General features: G+C 40.8%; 4 protein-coding genes across 6 annotated transcripts; 2 read left to right on the plus strand and 2 right to left on the minus strand.

The window, feature by feature from the left end:
• Positions 1-364: 364 nt before the first annotated feature.
• Positions 365-3,795, minus strand: LOC115671219 (ultraviolet-B receptor UVR8). The gene is made up of 5 exons (XM_030592721.2): positions 3,622-3,795; positions 3,078-3,245; positions 2,320-2,355; positions 2,046-2,170; positions 365-1,939 (listed from the first exon to the last, which is right to left on the minus strand). The coding sequence occupies exons 1-5, from the start codon at positions 3,713-3,715 to the stop codon at positions 659-661; spliced, it is 1,704 nt and encodes a 567-aa protein (XP_030448581.1). The 5' UTR covers positions 3,716-3,795; the 3' UTR covers positions 365-658.
• Positions 3,796-7,718: 3,923 nt separating this feature from the next.
• Positions 7,719-8,825, minus strand: LOC115671242 (uncharacterized). The gene has a single exon (XM_030592753.2). It carries the CDS (start codon positions 8,724-8,726, stop codon positions 7,986-7,988), a length of 741 nt encoding a protein of 246 aa, XP_030448613.2. The 5' UTR covers positions 8,727-8,825; the 3' UTR covers positions 7,719-7,985.
• A 1,399-nt stretch (positions 8,826-10,224) lies between these two features.
• Positions 10,225-13,382, plus strand: LOC115671327 (uncharacterized). 2 transcript variants are annotated; one of them, XM_030592868.2, is made up of 8 exons: positions 10,225-10,340; positions 10,699-10,905; positions 11,124-11,184; positions 11,297-11,333; positions 11,829-11,906; positions 12,049-12,121; positions 12,654-12,693; positions 12,978-13,382. In XM_030592868.2, the coding sequence occupies exons 1-8, from the start codon at positions 10,308-10,310 to the stop codon at positions 13,025-13,027; spliced, it is 579 nt and encodes a 192-aa protein (XP_030448728.2). In that variant the 5' UTR covers positions 10,225-10,307; the 3' UTR covers positions 13,028-13,382. The 2 variants fall into 2 exon arrangements, with proteins under 2 accessions (XP_030448728.2, XP_056176709.1); XM_056320734.1 differs by lacking the exon at positions 10,225-10,340 and having other exon boundaries at positions 10,400-10,905.
• Positions 13,383-14,636: 1,254 nt separating this feature from the next.
• LOC115670945 (protein NONRESPONDING TO OXYLIPINS 2, mitochondrial) lies at positions 14,637-18,493 on the plus strand. 2 transcript variants are annotated; one of them, XM_030592354.2, is made up of 3 exons: positions 14,637-14,804; positions 15,087-15,268; positions 18,211-18,493. In XM_030592354.2, the coding sequence occupies exons 1-2, from the start codon at positions 14,674-14,676 to the stop codon at positions 15,235-15,237; spliced, it is 282 nt and encodes a 93-aa protein (XP_030448214.2). In that variant the 5' UTR covers positions 14,637-14,673; the 3' UTR covers positions 15,238-15,268; positions 18,211-18,493. The 2 variants fall into 2 exon arrangements, with proteins under 2 accessions (XP_030448214.2, XP_030448215.2); XM_030592355.2 differs by having other exon boundaries at positions 15,087-15,205.
• Positions 18,494-19,089: the final 596 nt, after the last annotated feature.

Genomic DNA, 19,089 nt, shown 5'->3' on the forward strand with positions numbered 1-19,089 from the left:
ACTTTACTTCCTGAAGCATTTTACATATGTATTTGCTACTGCCATTATGCAAAATCAGAGCGAAAGAGTGAAATTCTACGGTTAGTTTCGACGTGTTTACGCATCAAAATTGTGGAAAGAAATTATAGTGCCATTAGCATCCCTATGATGTCCTTCTCTACGTCAATCTTTTGCTCCGATTGAATCACTGAGTGATTCTTTCTTACCGCCGGAGTCCATATCTCTTAAAATCCCATCGGACTTCCGGTCCCTCTATTCTTTGCCGATGGAAGAAAGCCTACTATGGCCTTAAACAAGTGAGAAAAGCCCTCTCTATGTAGTTAGCTAAGCCGAAATTGCAATCAAAGGTTAGAGCTAGCGAGCATGAAAACGGATGCGCTAAGGCGCAACAGCTCGTACAATAACAATGCCTTGAGAAAACTGTACATCGAGATTGACATATAAGACTAGTGAAATAAGGTATATGCCTTGGCCCGCCGCTCGCACATAGTAAAGAAATGAATAACACATCGGGCTTCTCGGAACCAAAAGCTTTCGCCTATTGACAGCAGATGAAGTGATGCACTCTGTATAAGCATGTAATACAACAGACATACATGACCCTCTCTTAAATGATAAATGAACCGTGTCCTCGTCCACTCTGGTCCATTTAAGGACTCTACTGTCCAGGACCGGGGGCCTGGAGACACTCCTGTACGATCTCCTTGATCCTCCTCTTCATAAGCTTGTCTTTCACACCGGCAAGCATGTTCCTGTAGAACATCTCCATTCTGATAAGCTTACCGCGGTCGGCTGACTCTAACATGTCGTCCCACTCTTTCGCAATGTCCAAAGTCCCGGAATTCTGTGACAGCAAAGGGATATCTTGCTCGTTGAAAGGTTTCCCAAAGATCGAACCGTGGAGCATGCTCGTGTATCTTTCCATTTTAGAAAGTCTCAACTGGAGAGACTTTATCTCTTCCGTCGCAAGCGACAATTTTCTCTCCATTTCAGTGGTTCCATTGCTACTTTTATCCATGGTTTTGTCTTCCGAACTCTCCTCTTGCTCGAATTCCTCTGTTGGTGGAGGCCACAAAACCAAAGTCGGAGCATAACAATCTATTGTATTTCCGTTGCCAAGGACTCCGCTCCTTCCTCTTCCCCAAGACCAAAGCTTGTATCCATCATCTGCAACAAGAACAGTATGTGCCGCACCACAAGTGACTTGAACTGGGTCGTGAAATTTAGGTCCATATTTCCAGTTACATGGAATTAGTATGGGAAAAATAGCATCACCCACGTCTCCACCTGCAAAACTAGCTTCTGGACATAAACCGAGACCCCTTTCCATACCCCATGACCACACATCTCCAGCTGATGAAACAACACTGGTATGAAACAAGCCACAGTCAACAGAGATCAAATATACAGGCTGTGGAAGCTGCTTTACAGGTTCTGGAACCAAAGTACTTTGGGTTGTTCCATGTCCAAGCTGTCCTTTATCTCCAAGTCCAAATGTCCAGCACATACTTTCTGAAGTGTCACTTGGTCTTTTCCTATGGGTAAGTAATGCTGTGTGAAAGGCCCCACAAGCTACCTCATAAACTGCCCATGGACAATCCTCATTGAATGTTTTTATGATTTCGGGGTGAAGTCTGCTTTCTTTATCTCCCAAGCCTAGCTGACCGTGATTATTGCTACCCCACGAGTAGCACACTAAATCATCCCCCTCATGTTTTTCTCCTGTACTAACCAGTGCTATTACATGCTCATTTCCACAAGCTACCTTAACTACAATGTGTCCATGCAAATCCCACATTGGAATTGGTGTAGGACAGCTCACCAGAGAGAACGCTTCTTTGTTGTCGCTGCTTTGCTGTGGGCAGTTTCCCCACATCCATAATGCACCGAGATTATCTATTGCAAAGGACATCATACCGCCAGCTTTAACAGAACAAACCTGCCGGAGTCAAAATGGATGCAGATGATTTACAAAATATTAAAGAGGTGCTTCATACAATGCACCTAGCCTTATCAGATGAAATATTGCAAACTATATCAGATACCTTCAGTGATGCTTTGCTGTTCATTTCTGACTCATTTGTCATTGATTTGGGAGAAGCCAGCTCGTTAAATTCATTCATCAAGCAAGGTACTGCAGAATTGTCTCCACTGGCACCAAGTTGTCCGTCCATGAATCGGTCAAGGGTTTAACAGAAGATGAACTTAGCAACAAGTTCAAGAAAAGGATGATGAAATTTGTAATTCTACGCATTCAATAAAGATTCTGCAACGAACTGGAACAATATCATAGAAAGCAGACAGATTTGCAGAGGATACAGAGATTGTAGCCCCAGCACCAAACAGATCCATCATCTGCAATTTATCAGAGAACCAAAGAAAACTTCAGTGAGTAAGAATTGGAGATCACGTCACATATTAGACATGCTTTACTTCAGTTAAGATCCATTCCAATTTGTTCCGACCTTACTCTTAACTCTAACTAACAAAGGCCTATCGTCTATTCATTTGAGCATTGCACAGAAAGATTATATACAATGACATTTTCATTTGAAAAGGCGCCCTGGTTACAGCAAGGTAGCATGATGCTCACAGCCCGTGTCATCAAAGACGGGGAAATGATTGTAATTTCCCTAGGAAACCAATGAATTCACAAATGAGTTTGTTTGAATGCTTAGCTACAAGAGAATGTAGATCACCTAACACAAGCAAACTGTCATTCGCTAACGGGTAATGACCATCCATGCTAGATGTACGGCACATGTGTCAACCCTACACAGCATGGTTATTCACTTTGGAGAGCTTTGATCAGCCGAAGCGAGCAAATGTCGCAAGGAAATCCATACTATATTTAACAGCCTTCGAATTGCGAAAGCCTCTGTTGAATATGTTCAAACACTGACTATGCAGCTCATAGTTAACAACATTTACACATTGGACACTACATAATAATCGCGGATATTTGGAAACAGTTTACGGACAGTTAGTTTACTGATCGACAAGCAATAGTAACAAACCAATTTAATTTCCTTCATGTATGCTTAAGACTCGAAATTCAACCGGGACATCAAACCAACCTGCAACACAAAGACTATGGTAAGCACCAGCAGCGATTCCCACAATCTTGACCCTCTTGTCCTGAGGGAAATCAAACTTGACTCGAACCGGGAAAAGCCCATCCTCTTCAGAGCCGGTCCCGAGCCGCCCAAACAGTCCTCTCCCCCATGCATACACAACGCCATCCCCTGCATTTCACATCATCAACAACACCACAAAAGCCTTAAGCTACAGACAAAAACAGAAGGGAAATCTCACAGATACCATAAAATTGCGAACAGCCCCGTGGAACATGCAAAACCCGTGTTCTTACCTTCAACAAGAAAACAAACGACCCAGTCTTGATCGTTTTTTACTATCTTTTTTCAACTAACACATCGAGGAATTATCAGACGGACATGTCTCTTCTAACATCAAACACTTCTTACAGCAGATGATGCTAGCAACCGTCTCTCTCTTTCTCTGTGTCTCTCAAAATTGGAACTTCATTCCAGTAAAAGCAAGATGGCAAGGCACCCGATTCAGGGGAGGAATTGGGTAGTGAGCTAGCGACGGCGAGATTACCGGTGAGAGCGAGAGTGTGAGCTTCTCCGGAGGCGACGGCGACCACCTTGCGAGAAGGGTTGCCGGGTACCGGAGAAGTTGCCGGCGCTTCCATGGATTCCGGCGAGCGACGGATTGAGAGGAAGACCTGACGAGGACCGGCCTCGTCTCTTAGCTCAGTCAGTGACGTGCTCGAGTTCTATGCGCCCTTTGGAGCTATTTATAGGACACGTAGAAGCGCGCCAGTGGCAAAATGGTAATTATCGTGTCTCGCGCGATCGAGAGAAATGCTTTTTTTTTTTTTAATGTGGTGAAAATGCCACAAGTTACTCTTGAAAAAATAACACAAAAAATTCCTGAATTTTGACCAAATAAATAATGTTATTTCTAAACTTTTAATTTGTTCAATGTGGTCTCTTGAACTTTAACCCATTGTGAAATGCGGTTCCTGAAATTTTAATTTGTACAACGTAGTCTCTAAATTTTTTATACATGTTCAATTTGGGCCATGAATTATATGAAAATGTTCAATGTAATCCTTTCATTAATTCAAGATCAGGGACTACACATCAAAAGTCTAGGAACCACATTGCACAAGTTAAAAATTCGGGGACTTTATTGAACATTAGACTAAAATTTAGAGATCACATTAAATAAATTAAAAGTTCATGAATCACATTGTACAATGGGTCAAATTTCAAGGATCGTTTGTGTTGTTATCCCTATGTAAAAGTCATCAATTTCATAAATATATGACTATTTTCATCTAAAGATAAAGTCTTAGGTATTCATTCCATAAGAATTTATCAAATGCATGGATAAATTACTAGTGACAACTAATAATTCTCACTTCTTTGGATGAAGATGGAGACTCTTGATCATACTGAGAAACTGCTAATTTCTCATTCTTTCAACCGTATAAAAAATACGTAGAAAGCTATTGTCCACGTAGAGAATGTACTAAATTTTTTATAAGTCGAAAGTACATTTTAATCACATATAGTTCCAAATCGTATTTGAAAGTAAACTTTTATCTTGTGCATCAACAAGGCAACAAATTTATCACATGAGTGGGGTTTAGATAACGATACACACCTAGTATTATTTTTAGCAAGCGAAATTATTTTCATAAATAAGTTGATTTTTCATTTTGAGACTATTTGAGTAGAAATGAAAGTCCATGTATACCGGTTATTTGTAATATTACAAACTTTGTTAATGTGGAAATTATTGATCAACGATGAAAAAGTAATTTAGTAGAGTTTTTTTTTCTACGGTAAAGTGAATACGAGATAAGTAACTTAGTAGGGTTATTGACATTTCGAAGTTAGAGAAGATGATAAGAGTAGCAAAATAGTTATTTAAGCTTCGTTTGTTTCGCGGAAAATAAACGATTTGAAAAATATTTTTCAAAAATTATTGATTGTACCGCTTGAAATAATTAGTCAATGGAAAATATTTTCATTATCGACAAGAATCTATGTGTAAATATTTTCATGGACGATGAGAATACTTTTCGTTCATTCATTTTTGTAGTGATATTCATGATCATTTTTAGGAAAAAAAATTTCACAAAACAAACAAAGCCTTAATATAATACTAATTATGATGGTTATTAGGACGCTCGAAAAGAAAAAGATATTAAAGATTCGTCTTTTGTTTTTGGTAATGACCAAACTTATGGTCCTTGTTTTATAAAGGGATAAATACGCCGAAAATTCTAAAACTTTTTACGAAAATGTAATCAAGTCTTAAAACTTTCAAAAAGTACAATTGAGTTCTAAAACTTGTCACAAAAGTGCAATCGATTCATAAAAATTTCCAAAAGTACAATCAAATCCTAAAATCTGTTGCGAAAGTATATTCGAGTCCTAAAATTTTCAAATATCCAATCAACCGAAGAACTTTCGTAATGAGTTTTAGGATTCATTTGTACTTTTTGAAAGTTTTAGGATTTAATTATATTTTTATAATAAGTTTTAAGACTTTTAATATACTTACCTCCTTTATAAATTAGCATATCCGGAAGGACAAAGACCTTAAAAAAGAAAAAATTGCGACCGTGTTCTAATCCAACTTTCGGTGACGTGATAAGGCTAACGGCCAAGGTCAAAAGAGGAGATGATGCTTGTCTTCTTGAAAAGGGACAATTTGTGGGACACGTAATTATAGCTAGCTGGTTGGATGAGGCCTGCGTGGTTAGCCAAAGATCGGACGTCTCGGATGGCGCATTGCGTGAGCCAACGACAATCAACCATGATGTGAGCGACACGTTATGGGTGCCTTACCGTCTATCATCACTCGCCAATGGTCCGTCGCAGTTGTAATTCTCTTCTGCTGGCTCATCTGGGTCGATGATGATGATGACGATGATGATGATCATTGAACCATTTGGTACGGAAAAAATTTAGAGAATAGAATTATGAAATATCACGTACAAGAGGAATCAACAGCTTTAATTAGAATAAAACTACACAAACGCAAAATATGCCGGGATTTAATCAGCGACAAGACGTGGAATATACAAACTTGATGAAGTAATCAGATGTAAATAAACCATGCTGGAATTTTAATCGACTACACGGTTTAATTTAATTGACGAAACATCACTTGAGATAGAGATTACATGTCAAAATTTAATCGACGGCACAAATTGACAAGCTGCGGCTATGAAAATAAAGTACAGTGTAGAAAAGTAAAGATATTGAAAAGATAGACGGCTGATGGTATTTATTATGATCCGGTGATAATTGCTTTCTGGCAGTTTTCAGCAATTACGTTTACCTATATGATTTTCACCGATTGCTTCAATGTTCCTCCTTGTTGTAGCAAACGCGGAAAAGCAAACACAGAACACGAGGATTTACGTGGTTCGATCACAACGTGATCTACGTCCACGGGCGAGGCAAGACAAAATTCCACTATAATCAAAGAGAGTACAGTTTGGAAGTCGAAACAATGACAAAAGCTCACGCTTACAAAACTCTCTCGAAAATAAAATTCTCTCTCTCTACAATGAGAAAACCTAACCGCGGTATAAATAGTGCTCCCAAAAAAATTTCCTCGGGGGCGTAGCCCCCGAAACATCACTTGCTACGAGTTGGGCGGCCCAACTCTCCACGTCGCGAACTAAATCTCAATTTTCGGGTCGCACAAAAATATGTCGGGTCGGGTGTTAAACCGGACCGAGAACATAAAATTCAAGACATATTTAACACTCCTCCTTCGAAAAATCCGTGCCTGCACTCTCATGATGCCATGATTCTCCTTTCAAGCGGTTGCTTTTACCAAACTATGTGTCCATTGCTCCACGACTTTACTTTTGGACGGTTGTTGCTCTGTTATTTAACTTTTCAAGTAATGACTGTCGCACAATTTTGTTCTCAAGTGATAACTGTTCCCTCAAAAAAAAGTACGCTCATTTCTCCTCAATCTCAACTGCTTTGCTGATTTTGAACTTTGTAGTCGCGCTTCCATGGTCCTTAGGTGAACATCTGCCGGTTACTCCATTGTCCCAATTCCTTAATTTCGAATCGGTAATTATATCCCCATGATTCTCATGCTTTCAAAGAACTTGGATGGCATTCTGCCGTTCGCCCATTGTCGGTATCCATATCAATGGTTGCCGGCACTTCATCGTCATGTATGGATAATTGAATATGTGCCATCGACATGTATTGATGTCGATCAGCAAATGCCAATCTCGATCGTCGATAAGACGTCACGTGAATGATAATGCTCACATGTTACTCATGTGACTGTCCATACCCACATGTCAAACGCATGCTTGTTCATGTCAACAACTCGGTTATTTTTTTGGTATAAACAGTAATCTATGGTTTTTTGTAACATTTTGCATCCCGAAACTCATAAATGTATCCTTTTTCATTATCGATGTACTCATCTTACAGCAGAACACAATCACTTATATACCAAAAAATGGCTCGTAACACATGACATTGGCTAACTGGACATTCTTGAGCAAAATCAGGGTCGATAAATTCGGATTTGGGAACCATGTGCCACCGATGTGTATTAATGTCGATCAGCAAATGCCAATCTCTTTCACTTATTTTTCCAGATGAAGGTATCGGATTTACGTTACGCACCACTGCCAAACGTTGCGCAATAGGTTGCTTCCACTAGCATTTTGTTCCATGAAAAAGAAAACAATCTCAAATAAAACAGAAACCTGAATTTGAACGGTTAAGTTACTCGGTCAGCAGAAAATAAGTTGGGGAACATCTAACTTGAGGCTAGGCTATACATTTGCATATGTACACACCAATCATCGACATCCTACGATTGTGTTCGCAGGTTAACATCGCTTCTGTTCTGTCCGCTGCATCGATCCCTTCGGCCATTCCTCCTTCAATGGCAGATCGCTATTGAAGACTCAAAGCACCGCAGATGCTTTGATGGCTCTCCCCTTGATCGTCCTGGCTAACGTAAGCCCCCAAGTTCACGTAGGCGTTCTCCTGCTCCGCCCTCCTCCACCTCCCCCGGCAGATCACGCAGATCGCGGGCCGCCGCCCCCGGCTCCTCTTCCACCTCAGCAGGCACTCCTCGTGCACCGGGTTCCGGCACGTCCCGCACGCCACCACCCTCTGGCCCCCTCTCTCCTTCAGCTCGTCCAGGCAGATGGGGCACGACGCCCCGTCCTCGACGTGGACCTCCTCGGGCAACCCGGCCCCGTCGGGCCTCGCCCTCGCCCGGAAGAAGTCCCGGTGGAACCTCTCCCGGAGGCTGGGCCCCGCCATCGCGTCGGGCGAGGACGGCGTGGCGAGCAGCCGCTGGAGCTGGCACGGCCGGAGGGTCCTCCGCTGCAGGCAGGAGTCGTCGAGGGAGACCCCGAGCACGCGGATGAAGACGAACAGTATGTGCTTGCACGGGGTCGCGCGGTCGGGGCACGTGCACGCGGGGCTGGACGACAGCGACACGGTGTACACGTTGCCGGTGGCGCCGAGGACGAAGAAGGTGGACTCGGAGCGGTGGAGGAGCAGGAGGTGGTGGCTGACGGCCCGGACGATCCGGTCCACGGTCGGCTGGGGCGGCCCGAGGAGCTCGCCCGGCGGATGATGGCGGCGGCCGGGCCGGGGCGTCGAGTTGGAGGCAACGGACTCCATTGGGATTGGGATAGGGTCAAGAGGCGGTCGTGGCGGTTAAAAAGGGCAGAAGGGCAAAAGGTTGGTTGGGGGCTTTTGTCGGTGTGGTTTTGGAGAAGTTAAGGAAATGTTGGTAAGGATGGCGTTTCTGTAGATATAAAGGAGGGATGGAGATTCTTTTGTAAGAGTTTTGCTGAGGGAACGAAGTAGTGAAGGGCAAGTAATGGGCTTTTGTGTTCTTGAGGAATTTGGCTGGAATTGGTCTTTGCTTGTGCGGTGTTATAGTTGACCACAAGGCAAGTTATGCATTGGCATGTGCTATAGAGATAGGTAATGGTAAACATTCAGAAGAGTGCGGCATATTCTTTGGGCCATCTTGATTGAGGTACAAGGCTTCGATTTTTAGGGTGTGTTTTTGGACTCTAGGGTTTTACTTCCCGATTCTATGGTGAACTTCAAACCGGATTTGTTAAAATTGATACCGGCGAGCGGGGCCATGCCGAACGGTTTGACCGGTACGCGATTTGGCCATTTTCACAGGTATAACCGATCAATTCGAAATAAAGTAAATCTGTCCAAAACCCTGGAGCAATCTCGCTTGCACCTCAATCATCTTGAGGTTAGATCGTCTTGGCACGTGTCGATTTTTGGTCAACAAATTGTAATTAGGAGTTTGTCATGAAATAGTTTAGGGTTAATATCACGAAAAACCCCAAAATGGTATACCTGCGATAAATTTACCCAAATTATTTTTTTTACCACAAAAAATTCTAAACTGATACACCTGTGATAATTTTACCTAGAATTAATTTTTTAACCACCAAAAACCCCAAACTGGTATACCTGTGACAAATTTTCTCTCCGTTAGTTTCCGTTAAATTTTATTATCAAATTGCTAAGTTTGATTGCACGTGGTAGTTGACGGGTGTACCAATTTGGGGTTTTACTCCTATGTTTGTCACAGGTTCATGGGAAAATTCCAAATCAATACCTAAAGTGGGGTCATTTTCTCAAAAAAGGGTCCAAAGTGGACATAATGTCAAATATTTGACATTATGTCCACTTTGGACCCTTTTTTGAGAAAATGGCCTCACTTTGGGTACTGAGTTGGAATTTTTCCCAAGTTTACCAATTTTTGATTTTTCGTGATATTAAATTCAATTTAACGGATACTAACGAAGGGTAAATTTGTCACAAATGTACCATTGTGGGTTCTAGTGGTAAAAAAATTAGTTTAGGGTAAAATTGTCACAAGTGTACCAGTTTGGGATTTTTTGTGGTCAAAAAATTAGTTCGGGGTAAAATTGTCATAAGTGTATCATTGTGGGATTTTTGATGATCAAAAAAATAATTCGTGATAAATTTATTATAAGTATATCAATTTGGGGTTTTCGTGGTATTAACGCAATAGTTTATGCATTTTAGCGACAAAACGCTGGTTAGAAGCCGTCGCGTGTTAATTAAGGTTGTGAGACGACAGCGTTTAAGCTCGGCTATAGCCGCCCCCCCCCCTGTTTCGTTCTTCCCTCTTTTCTCGTTGTCCGCCCGCTTGCCAGTGTTGCTACCTAGTCGCTACTGCTCGAGCGTCTTCCGACCGTGGCGATGTTTGCTTCGTCGTCTCAATCTCGTAACAAGGTGACTCGCTTCTCTTTGATTCCCTCGAATCATCTACGCTCTGTACCTGTTTTAGATGGGTTTTCGTCGCTTGGTTGCTGGGGGAGTGTGAGTCGAGAAATTGTTGAGTGCAAACGTCAAGAATCCACGCTGTACTGCGTTTTCGTTCAGCGAAAGCTGCTTGAGATCGGTGCATTCGTCTGTCTTCTTAGTCCATGACGAGAAATCGAGGGAAGTTTCGGGATTTTTCATTGGGTCTTTCTTGTTTCTCTTTTCTCAGAAAATTACGAGAGGCCAAGCAACTGGGTGCTCATGGTGTATGCTTTTTTTCTTCCTGTTTCATTCAAGGGTTTTGAATTATTTTTTATGTCACTCGCAGCAGCCAAAGAAGCAAGAGAAAGAATGGCTTGCCGTAAGTTTCAGGCCGGAGAACTTCGTTCCGGGACTCATCATTGGTTTCATTTTGGGATGGTTCATTGACTTATCAAAACCCACCAAGAGCAATACAAGGAGGAGAAATTTCTTGCCAGGAAAGCGGCAAGAGCAGTGTCTGGTCCCCAGTGGAAGTGACCAGGACCTTAAAATGGTGTTCTTTTGAGCTGTCTCGGTGTTTACTTTTTCCATTATTACTACCTTGCATTTCAACTGGATGAGAATATTCACCAAATGTGTTTGTACATGTTTGTCTACAATCCCCGTTCATTTCGTCTGGCAATTTTTGTTGTAATAGATGATACTTACTTGATGGTGTGTTCAGGGCAAGTTTTGTCTAGACTCTAATTATGAAGAGCTTGCCTATTGCAGGTTCTAGTGGTCAGGCAGGACTTGAAGATGGGACAAGGGAAGATTGCTTCTCAATGTGCTCGTAAGACACCTAGATCTCCGGTTAATGTCTAGACTCTTGATTCTTTCTCTTATTGCTAATCTTTCTCTTTCCATCCCCGTATGTTGATTAGCTTTCTTCTAATGAACTCCAGATGCTGCCACGGGGATGTACGGGGCGCTGATGCAGAGGTATGTGATGATTCTTCAGGTGGAACATGTCCAATTGAAGAAAGACCTTCACTTTGTTGCTACTTTCCTTCTTTTTTGATTGATGTGACTCTATGAGAAATAAAACACGTTCCTTTGTGATGCTTTGATGCTGATATGTTATTAAATCATACAATCTTCTTCAAGTGTGAGACAAGATGATGTTTAAGCGTACGTTTTGCTTGCTGTTAATGTCAGTCAACCGACAGCTCACTGGATTTTGAGGATGCGACCAAGGGAAGTTATTTATAGTGCATGTAATATGACTGTTTCATTCTGTATTTTTAATGTCTGACCAAAAAAGAAGTACGTGTTTTATATGTACTCGAAGTATTCGTTTGTCTGTGCGGTTTTTAGATAATCTGATAGTCGTTGACCAGCATTTTATGTTGCTATATCAATAGAGAACTGCATCACACCAATCGCTACTTCTTGCCAACATGGTCAAAGTCCCGTTATCCATTTTGTTCATTGCAGTGACCGTTTTTTACTGAGAAAGTGGGAACAATGTGGACAACCGAAAATTGTTTGTACGTGCAAAAGTCAACAAGAAATGTAAGCAGGTGACTTTCAATATTTGTAATGTTCCTATCCTCCATTTGTCTAGTAACTTCCTGTACTTCGTTAACCATGATTCAAGAATTTATCTTTGTAAGAATATGGCTAAAGCTATTACACTTTTTGTTGGGTTTTTCAGGAATAAGCTAAGGGAAGCAGCTGAGAGCATAGGTCTTCCAACTTTTGTTGTCGCCGATGCTGGGCGAACACAGGTAACAGTATCCGTGGCTTAATATCATAATGGCCAGCAATGATGATGTTATGTTTGAATTTGAACGGTCTTATATTTTCTGGTTGGATATGGAGCAGATGCTTGGTCAACTTAAAGGCAGCCTAAGCTTTTTATTTTTACATATAAGTCAACAAATAGTGTTGGTCACATTACATGTACTATCAATATGAATAGTATCCAATGATCACCTTAAGCAATTGTTTACTCTTGCAAGATTCAGACCTCACAAATAATACCTGTTAGAGATGCCTTCTATAAAATCGCAGAACAGTTAAATATATGGACTATAGTGCCTAACCTTTGAGTTTACAAAGCTGGGGCGCTCTCTTCCTGCATTGCCTGTCTGTATGTTATATGTAGCTTATATATCAGTGAAACCTTCACTTATTTGTTTACTACTTGCTAGAAATATTGGGTCGTTTCCCTTCTCTCCAAGCCATTTAGCATTATTTCCTCCGAATTTCAACTGTTATACCTAAGATGCTATACTAATGACAAAATACTTTCCCCAGGTTGCAACTGGTTCAAGGACTGTTCTTGCTGTTGGACCTGGTAATTCTAGTCAATATTTAGTTGTCCTAGTCGACATAATGGTACCTATATTGTAGCTTCACAATTCTTAGATTGATGTCTTTTGCTTGGCCTCCGTTATTATAGATTGATTTTCTGAGGGATTGGTTGACTCCCTCTTATTTTAAATTCATAGGAAAATGAATCGATGTCGTAATCAACAACTCGGAGCAAATTTGTCACAACAGAAGTTGCCATTCAAAGAATCTGTATGTCACCACTTAGATGCCTTCTCATTCTTTGCTTTATTTTGCTGCTTTGAGCAGGACCGAAAGAATTAGTGGACTCAGTAACAGGAAAGTTGCGCCTCCTATGACACCGTTGACGGATTATCTTCTGCTCTACAAATGGTTTCACGCCTGAAGAATTTGCTTCCCAAAATTTACGTAAATCCTATTTAGTGGCGTGACAGCAAGGTTCACTCTTTAGTTGACCTCTTTTCAGCATAGCAATTGTTAGTTACCTGAGCTATATATCATTAGTAGGTGCAATCGGGGTGCAAGGAACAGTAACCATTCTCTTTTTTTGCCAACTTATTGTATCGTTTCTAGTCTTTAGTACCAAGGTCAGTCGTCTTGATTCTCTTCGTAGCTCTCCTGTGTAACATTCAGATTGAAGGCAATCTGCACTGAAGAACGGTAAAAATAATGGAATTCGCTCTCCATGTGTTAGATTCTCGATGTTGCTTTAACATGTGAACCAATGAGCTTGGCTGATTGCCCTTTTGTTTTGTTATGGCTAAACATGCTTTTGACCCAAAATGAGCCATTTCACTGCTAAGCGCGATATCTGAAATGAAGTCATGTGCTTTGACTTTATGTGTTTGTGCGCTTCCTTTTATTCTGTGCTGTTCTCAAATGGGAAATGACAGAATACACTAGCATTGAGTGATGGATCATTTTGCAGCAAAATGGAAACTAGCTCGTACTCTGATGAATCTACTGATGAAAGGGAAGGGACAAGATTGTGTGATTGCTGTCATGCCAAGAATCATTATGTGGTTGTCTTCTTTTGCTTTAATGGGAACTGGTGAGGAGTGGCGTGGGGCATGATTTTCTTAAGATGGGAATCTGTCTCCGATGGCTCGAGGAGATTATTGAGTCGATCGATCTCTGTTTTGGTCGCATAAATGGGCGCAATAGGAGACGATGAGACATGGGTTGAAGAGTAATGCTAGCAGAGGAGTCATCCGACCCACCGAGCCAGACCTTTGCAGATGTGGACATCGCGATTGGAAAACGCAGCTATTTTTTTCCTAGTTAGAATATGCGACTCACGTCTAAACGGCTCAATCCCCACCTCTTCCAATGCGAATTAGGGAATAATGCTTAGTACAGGAGAAGTATATTGATAACTCATGTAAAATTCAATTTTTGGTGATGTATCTGTACTTTAATATAAGAGAGAAGGCCTCCTTTTTTATAGTTTGACTAGGGATTATTAAAAATTTGATGACATAATATCCTTCAAATTAGCCGTGTACAATAGTTCAATTAAAAACCCTAATTAAAATCGGATGAGAAGACTAGTTTTTATTAATATGCGTATTAGATTGGCTAAAATTCTTATATGATGGCCTAACTTCGATTCAACCAAAATTTGATCATAGTTTTTTTTTTCCGTCAAAATCTTTTATCATGGTTCAATGTAGAAAAATCGATCACGGATATCACATGATCGGTCAATAAAAGTTCATTAAAAATTACCGAATATAAATCTCAAATTTTTGTCATAGTTCAGCATACAAAAATTGGTCATGAATGTCACCCGCTGGTCTAAAGTTTATTAAAAAATTTGTCGGATATAATAAATCTCAAAAACATAAAATTGCCTAGACAATTTTATTCCCAAGAATTCGGGGAAAAAGAAAATCCTTTAAAACGCAAAACCCCATCAAAACCCTTCTTCTTCCTCCTCTTCTCTCTCTGACCCTCGCGCTCTCTCTCTCTCTCGTCCACTTCAATGGCCTCTCGTTGCAGATCTTTGACGAAGCCGGCTCTCTCCCTCTTCAAGTCCACCGTCTGCAAGCCGACCCTGAAACCCACCTGCTCGCCATCTCTCCTCACTGCTCGTTCGTCTCTCACTCCGACCAGGCAAGCTTCTCCTTTGAATCTCTTCCAAAATCTGATTTTGCTCCTCCCTTGTCTCTGAACTGCTCTCGCGAGAGTCGTATTCCATGGTTTCTGATGTCTGAATTGCTCTGGCGAATATCGTATTCCGTAGTTTTAATTTTATGTCTGATTGGTAGGTCCTTATCATTTTGGTCACGGTCCACTTTTGAGCAAATTATAGTTGTTCCCCTTCTTCGGCTTGTCGATGGTGATGGCTTTTAGTAGCTAAAGTTGAGATTTTGATCGTTGGGTTTTGATTTTCAGGTCGTTTTCTCAATTGGGTTGTCTTCAATCGATGCTCCCGTTGCACATGGCGGTCTCGTCGGCGAGGCTCACTTCGTGCCTCGGCATGGATTCGAGGAGCTCGAGGTCGATGTGTCAGGGTATGCTCTGCAGTGCGAACCCAGGAGTTTGATAAATCTCCAAATGTTTTGTGTTTGTTATCTGTAAGCAACCTTTTATTACTACTCATTTCTTTTCTTTTTTTGCTTATGTCTTATCTTGGGTTTGTCCGCTTGCACTGTTAGTGCACCGATAGAATGCAATTTCATTGTTTAAATGGGCGATGTTTACTTTCGCTGAAATTGAATTTGTTGGATGCAATGCCATTTTGTAACTTCTTGAAACTTCCTGGAAGTATGAATATTGATGGAAAGATTCGTTGGAATGAGATTAAGTTTAAGCTTGTCACTCTTCATATCTTGGTCGGGCTAGATAGGTGTATATGCATATATAACACATGCATGCATTCATGCATTTATGCATCTGTTATGCTTTCTTTGGGATACCTATAAATAAGATGAACCAGGTTTTGGTGCTAGCATGTATGTTTATCCTTTCTTGTGTTTGGTGTGGAGGATTGCGTAATAGCAAGGCATGTATTGCTGGTGTTAAATTAGTATTAGATACTGGAATGAGTGGTATCCTTTTGTAAAATTTCATTGATACTGGATATTGGCATTTCACCGAACATGGAGTATTGCCAAAGCATTATACGGGTGAGGGTTTCTACTTATTGTCAAAGGAGTATCCTAAACGATTACGTATACTGGGTACTTTGTCTGAAAAAACAGAGAAAGTGCGTTTACTCTTGCTGGGTAGAATCAATGATGGACAACTTGCAAATATATACATGCTTGTAAAGTGCCTAACCTTTGGCAGATTTGTGGCTTTACCGTCAAATTTTTTATTGTTACGTTATGTATTCTAATTTGCAGCATGTAATTCTTACCCAGTTTTGGCTTTGATTTTGATATGAGTGCACCTTTTTAGTTTGTCATTAGCACGTGGTGAATGGTTTGAACCCTTTGAAAGAAGTATTGGGTGTTTGAGGAAGAAAGCATTGCTGTACTTCTGATTATGGGAGATGTTTTTGACAGAGCAGAAGTGCCCTATCTAATTAAACATGAGCACTGGAAAAACTAAAATCAAATTTGACAGAAAACCAGTACGATTAAGTCAAAACTACCAATATTTGACATGATTTTGAACCCTTTCCTTGATGGCAAAAGTCAAACTTTCACCGTATCGGTCAAATGTATGATAATGGTCCAAACTATTGACACTAACATGATAATTAACATAAATTGACACCCCCACTTGTGACTCCCATTCATAGACGTTACGATTTGGGAATTGTGATTTGCCTTTGATTTTGCGAATGACAGGAGAAAGGAGCTCAGGTGTATGTATGCTTATTTCCTTAGTACGGAAAATAAGCAGAGGTATATGACTTTGGAGAAGTACACAATTGAGAAGACTTAATAATGAAAAAGAGCATTAAACATGTTCGTTTCTGTTTCTAATGCCCAATTATGGTAGATTTTTTGTGAACACTATGCTAAACCTTTTATAGCTAAATGAGCTGGTATATGAAGTTGGTATCTTCTTAGTCGAGACAACTGCATGATGAAAACCATAATATGCCCGCATTTCTTGCTTTCTTTAAGCAATCGCATTATAAAGAAGTTTTGCGGAGCCAGTTGACGAATTCTGGATTTTGCGTCTTATTTTCATTCGTTAAAATTCAGTACTTGTCACTGAACTGAGACTCTACACAACCCTGATCATGATGGACAGGATGATATATCTGTTGGTGCTTCACATCACTTTAACAGTATCATGTTTAGGCAAAACCTTTATGCCGGCAGATTGACTCTTACTCGTGCCCCTTCAGTAAGATAAATATGTCAAGTTTTCATTTGCTTTTGTAGTAACACCAGTATGTAATATTGAATTAGAACTGTGAAATGAGGAATAAATTTTAGGGTATCCTAAGAAGAAGAACAAAAACAGTGGAATGGAAGATGACTTCTCTGCGGGGATAAGATGAAAAAAGCTAACTCTGTGATGAAAGCGAATAATCATAGCTCTGCTTAAATCTTCAAACTTGTCGTTCCTTCTTCTGTTGGAAGAGACAAACCTTCAAGCATGTTGTAAAATGTTTCTTCCGTCTTGTTTTCCTTTTTGAGGGGATACTGTGGGTATCCTGAGACAATCACTGTTCCAGGATTGAACTTCATAGTGCTTTGTTGGACGGATGAACCAGAAGTTCTGTCCTTCCATGTCACAAAGTTTCATGCATAAATGGACAAGCTTTCCAAAGGTTTTAAGGAAGGAAAAACTGATCTAGCAGATTTTGATCAAGTTGAGATGTTCAAATTCTTGGTCTGATCTTTACCAAATACTAAACACCTGTTTAAATCTGCAACCTTTCAGCCTTTGACCCTCAATTGTGAATTTCTCTCTACTTTTGCCTGTTTCCAGCCCCTTCCCAAGCTGGGTCAATGTGATTGCTGGTGGAAAGTGGACAAGTATTGTTTAAATCTCTCTTAATTTCATTATTGTGCCTAGAAATATGGAAAATCCGATATGAAAATCTTAGATTTCTCTAAGCTTTGTATGGAGTAATTTGTCTGAGCATTCTTTACAGCCGACCAACCTTTTTCCGAAGGCACTTGGATGAACCTTAGAGAATTCTGATTCAGGCGCTTTGTTCCAATTTAGGCGCATGCTGAGGTTTTCTCGAGAGTTCAGGTCGAAACTGCCACTTGCATGTGGATGGGCAGTAACTGTAGTTGGCCGTGCCGTGTAGTGAAAACGGTTCATGACTAATGCTCGCTAGTTAAACCAACCTAAACTGGAACCGTCTTACGAGCACTCCCCTGTCATGGTCAAGGAGCTCAATACTTTAATTTTGCAAGTGGTTCTTATCATACTTGAGTTACAATAACCAATGACATATATGTGGCACAGATGCTTGATAATTTATCCATTTTCATTACTTGATTGACCATCTTCTCTGCGTACCTTTGGTTGTCAATGAGGTCCAAACTTAGTCTGAAAGATTTATTCGAGCTGTTGCTTACACATTCACTCCAACTTGCAGAGCTAGGTCTCAGTGTGCCTCGATAAGGGAGCAGGAGGAGGAAGCGGTTAACTGATGGAAACGCTGCCTCGTGTCTCTCATTTTTATTTATGAAATTGACATTCTGGCAATGCTCAGACCTAAAATTGGTGCCGTGTAACTTGGCTGTGCAATTTTCTGTTTCTTTTCGGACAAAATGAGATGAAACGATGCTGTGGCACGGTTTCCTTAGGGTGCATAGACTATGTTATCGTGTTTCTTTAGCTTAGAATTGACAGAGAGGATAATTCATCTTGCAGACCCAGTTTTGCTTGAGCAGATTTAAGTCAGAATATGATCAGATAGAAAAAATGCTGAGATTTTCAACTTCTGTGATGCAAAATGTTATCTACTTCATCTGCATTTTCATGGGTATATTAGTGAAAATCCAGAGGTGGGTACGTGTGGGAATGATACAGAAGGTCTCTCTGCTAAGCAGCAGTTGTGACTGCTAAGCAAGTGAGGATGATGAATATCTTACAAGCAACGTGGAGCGCACTTGAGAAAGTTTAGAGGGGTGGGGCTGATTTGGAGCTGACTCTCCTAATAATGTCTCCTTTTCCATCGAAAGCAACCTTGGCCATTGCATCTTTGTCTCCCTAGTGACAATACACTCGCATGTGACTAGTGAGGCTCCCCCCTTAAGCAACTCTGCAACTCTCTCTCTCTCTCTCACGCGCATTCAATTCAATGAGCAAATCAAAAGCTTTTTGGGAAAGGTTTGTCTTCAGTCTATCTACTTTGCATTATAGTATTGTGGGTTCAAGCTTTGGTTGACCCACAATCTACACACCATCCACTAGGATCTTGAGCTCATGCTTTGTTCAATAGCATTCGTGCACGGTCAAGGTCCAAGACCAT

The sequence above is a fragment of the Syzygium oleosum genome, unplaced genomic scaffold, assembly GCF_021117445.2.
Source record: "Syzygium oleosum isolate NSW1041296 unplaced genomic scaffold, Sole_v2.1 Sole_v2.21, whole genome shotgun sequence".
NCBI classification, from domain to species: Eukaryota; Viridiplantae; Streptophyta; class Magnoliopsida; order Myrtales; family Myrtaceae; genus Syzygium; species Syzygium oleosum.

Coding starts and splice junctions, on each gene's coding strand:
- LOC115671219 (XM_030592721.2), bottom strand. CDS start 3,715: ATGGAAGCGCCGGCAACTTCTCCGGTACCCGGCAACCCTTCTCGCAAG. Junction 3,246..3,621: donor TCACACTCTCGCTCTCACCG/GTAATCTCGCCG, acceptor TGTGAAATGCAG/GGGATGGCGTTGTGTATGCA. Junction 2,356..3,077: donor CCATAGTCTTTGTGTTGCAG/GTTGGTTTGATG, acceptor GATAAATTGCAG/ATGATGGATCTGTTTGGTGC.
- LOC115671327 (XM_056320734.1), top strand. CDS start 10,639: ATGCTTTTTTTCTTCCTGTTTCATTCAAGGGTTTTGAATTATTTTTTA. Junction 10,906..11,123: donor GTGACCAGGACCTTAAAATG/GTGTTCTTTTGA, acceptor TGCCTATTGCAG/GTTCTAGTGGTCAGGCAGGA. Junction 11,907..12,048: donor TGCAAAAGTCAACAAGAAAT/GTAAGCAGGTGA, acceptor TGGGTTTTTCAG/GAATAAGCTAAGGGAAGCAG.
- LOC115671242 (XM_030592753.2), bottom strand. CDS start 8,726: ATGGAGTCCGTTGCCTCCAACTCGACGCCCCGGCCCGGCCGCCGCCAT.
- LOC115670945 (XM_030592354.2), top strand. CDS start 14,674: ATGGCCTCTCGTTGCAGATCTTTGACGAAGCCGGCTCTCTCCCTCTTC. Junction 14,805..15,086: donor TCGTCTCTCACTCCGACCAG/GCAAGCTTCTCC, acceptor TTTGATTTTCAG/GTCGTTTTCTCAATTGGGTT.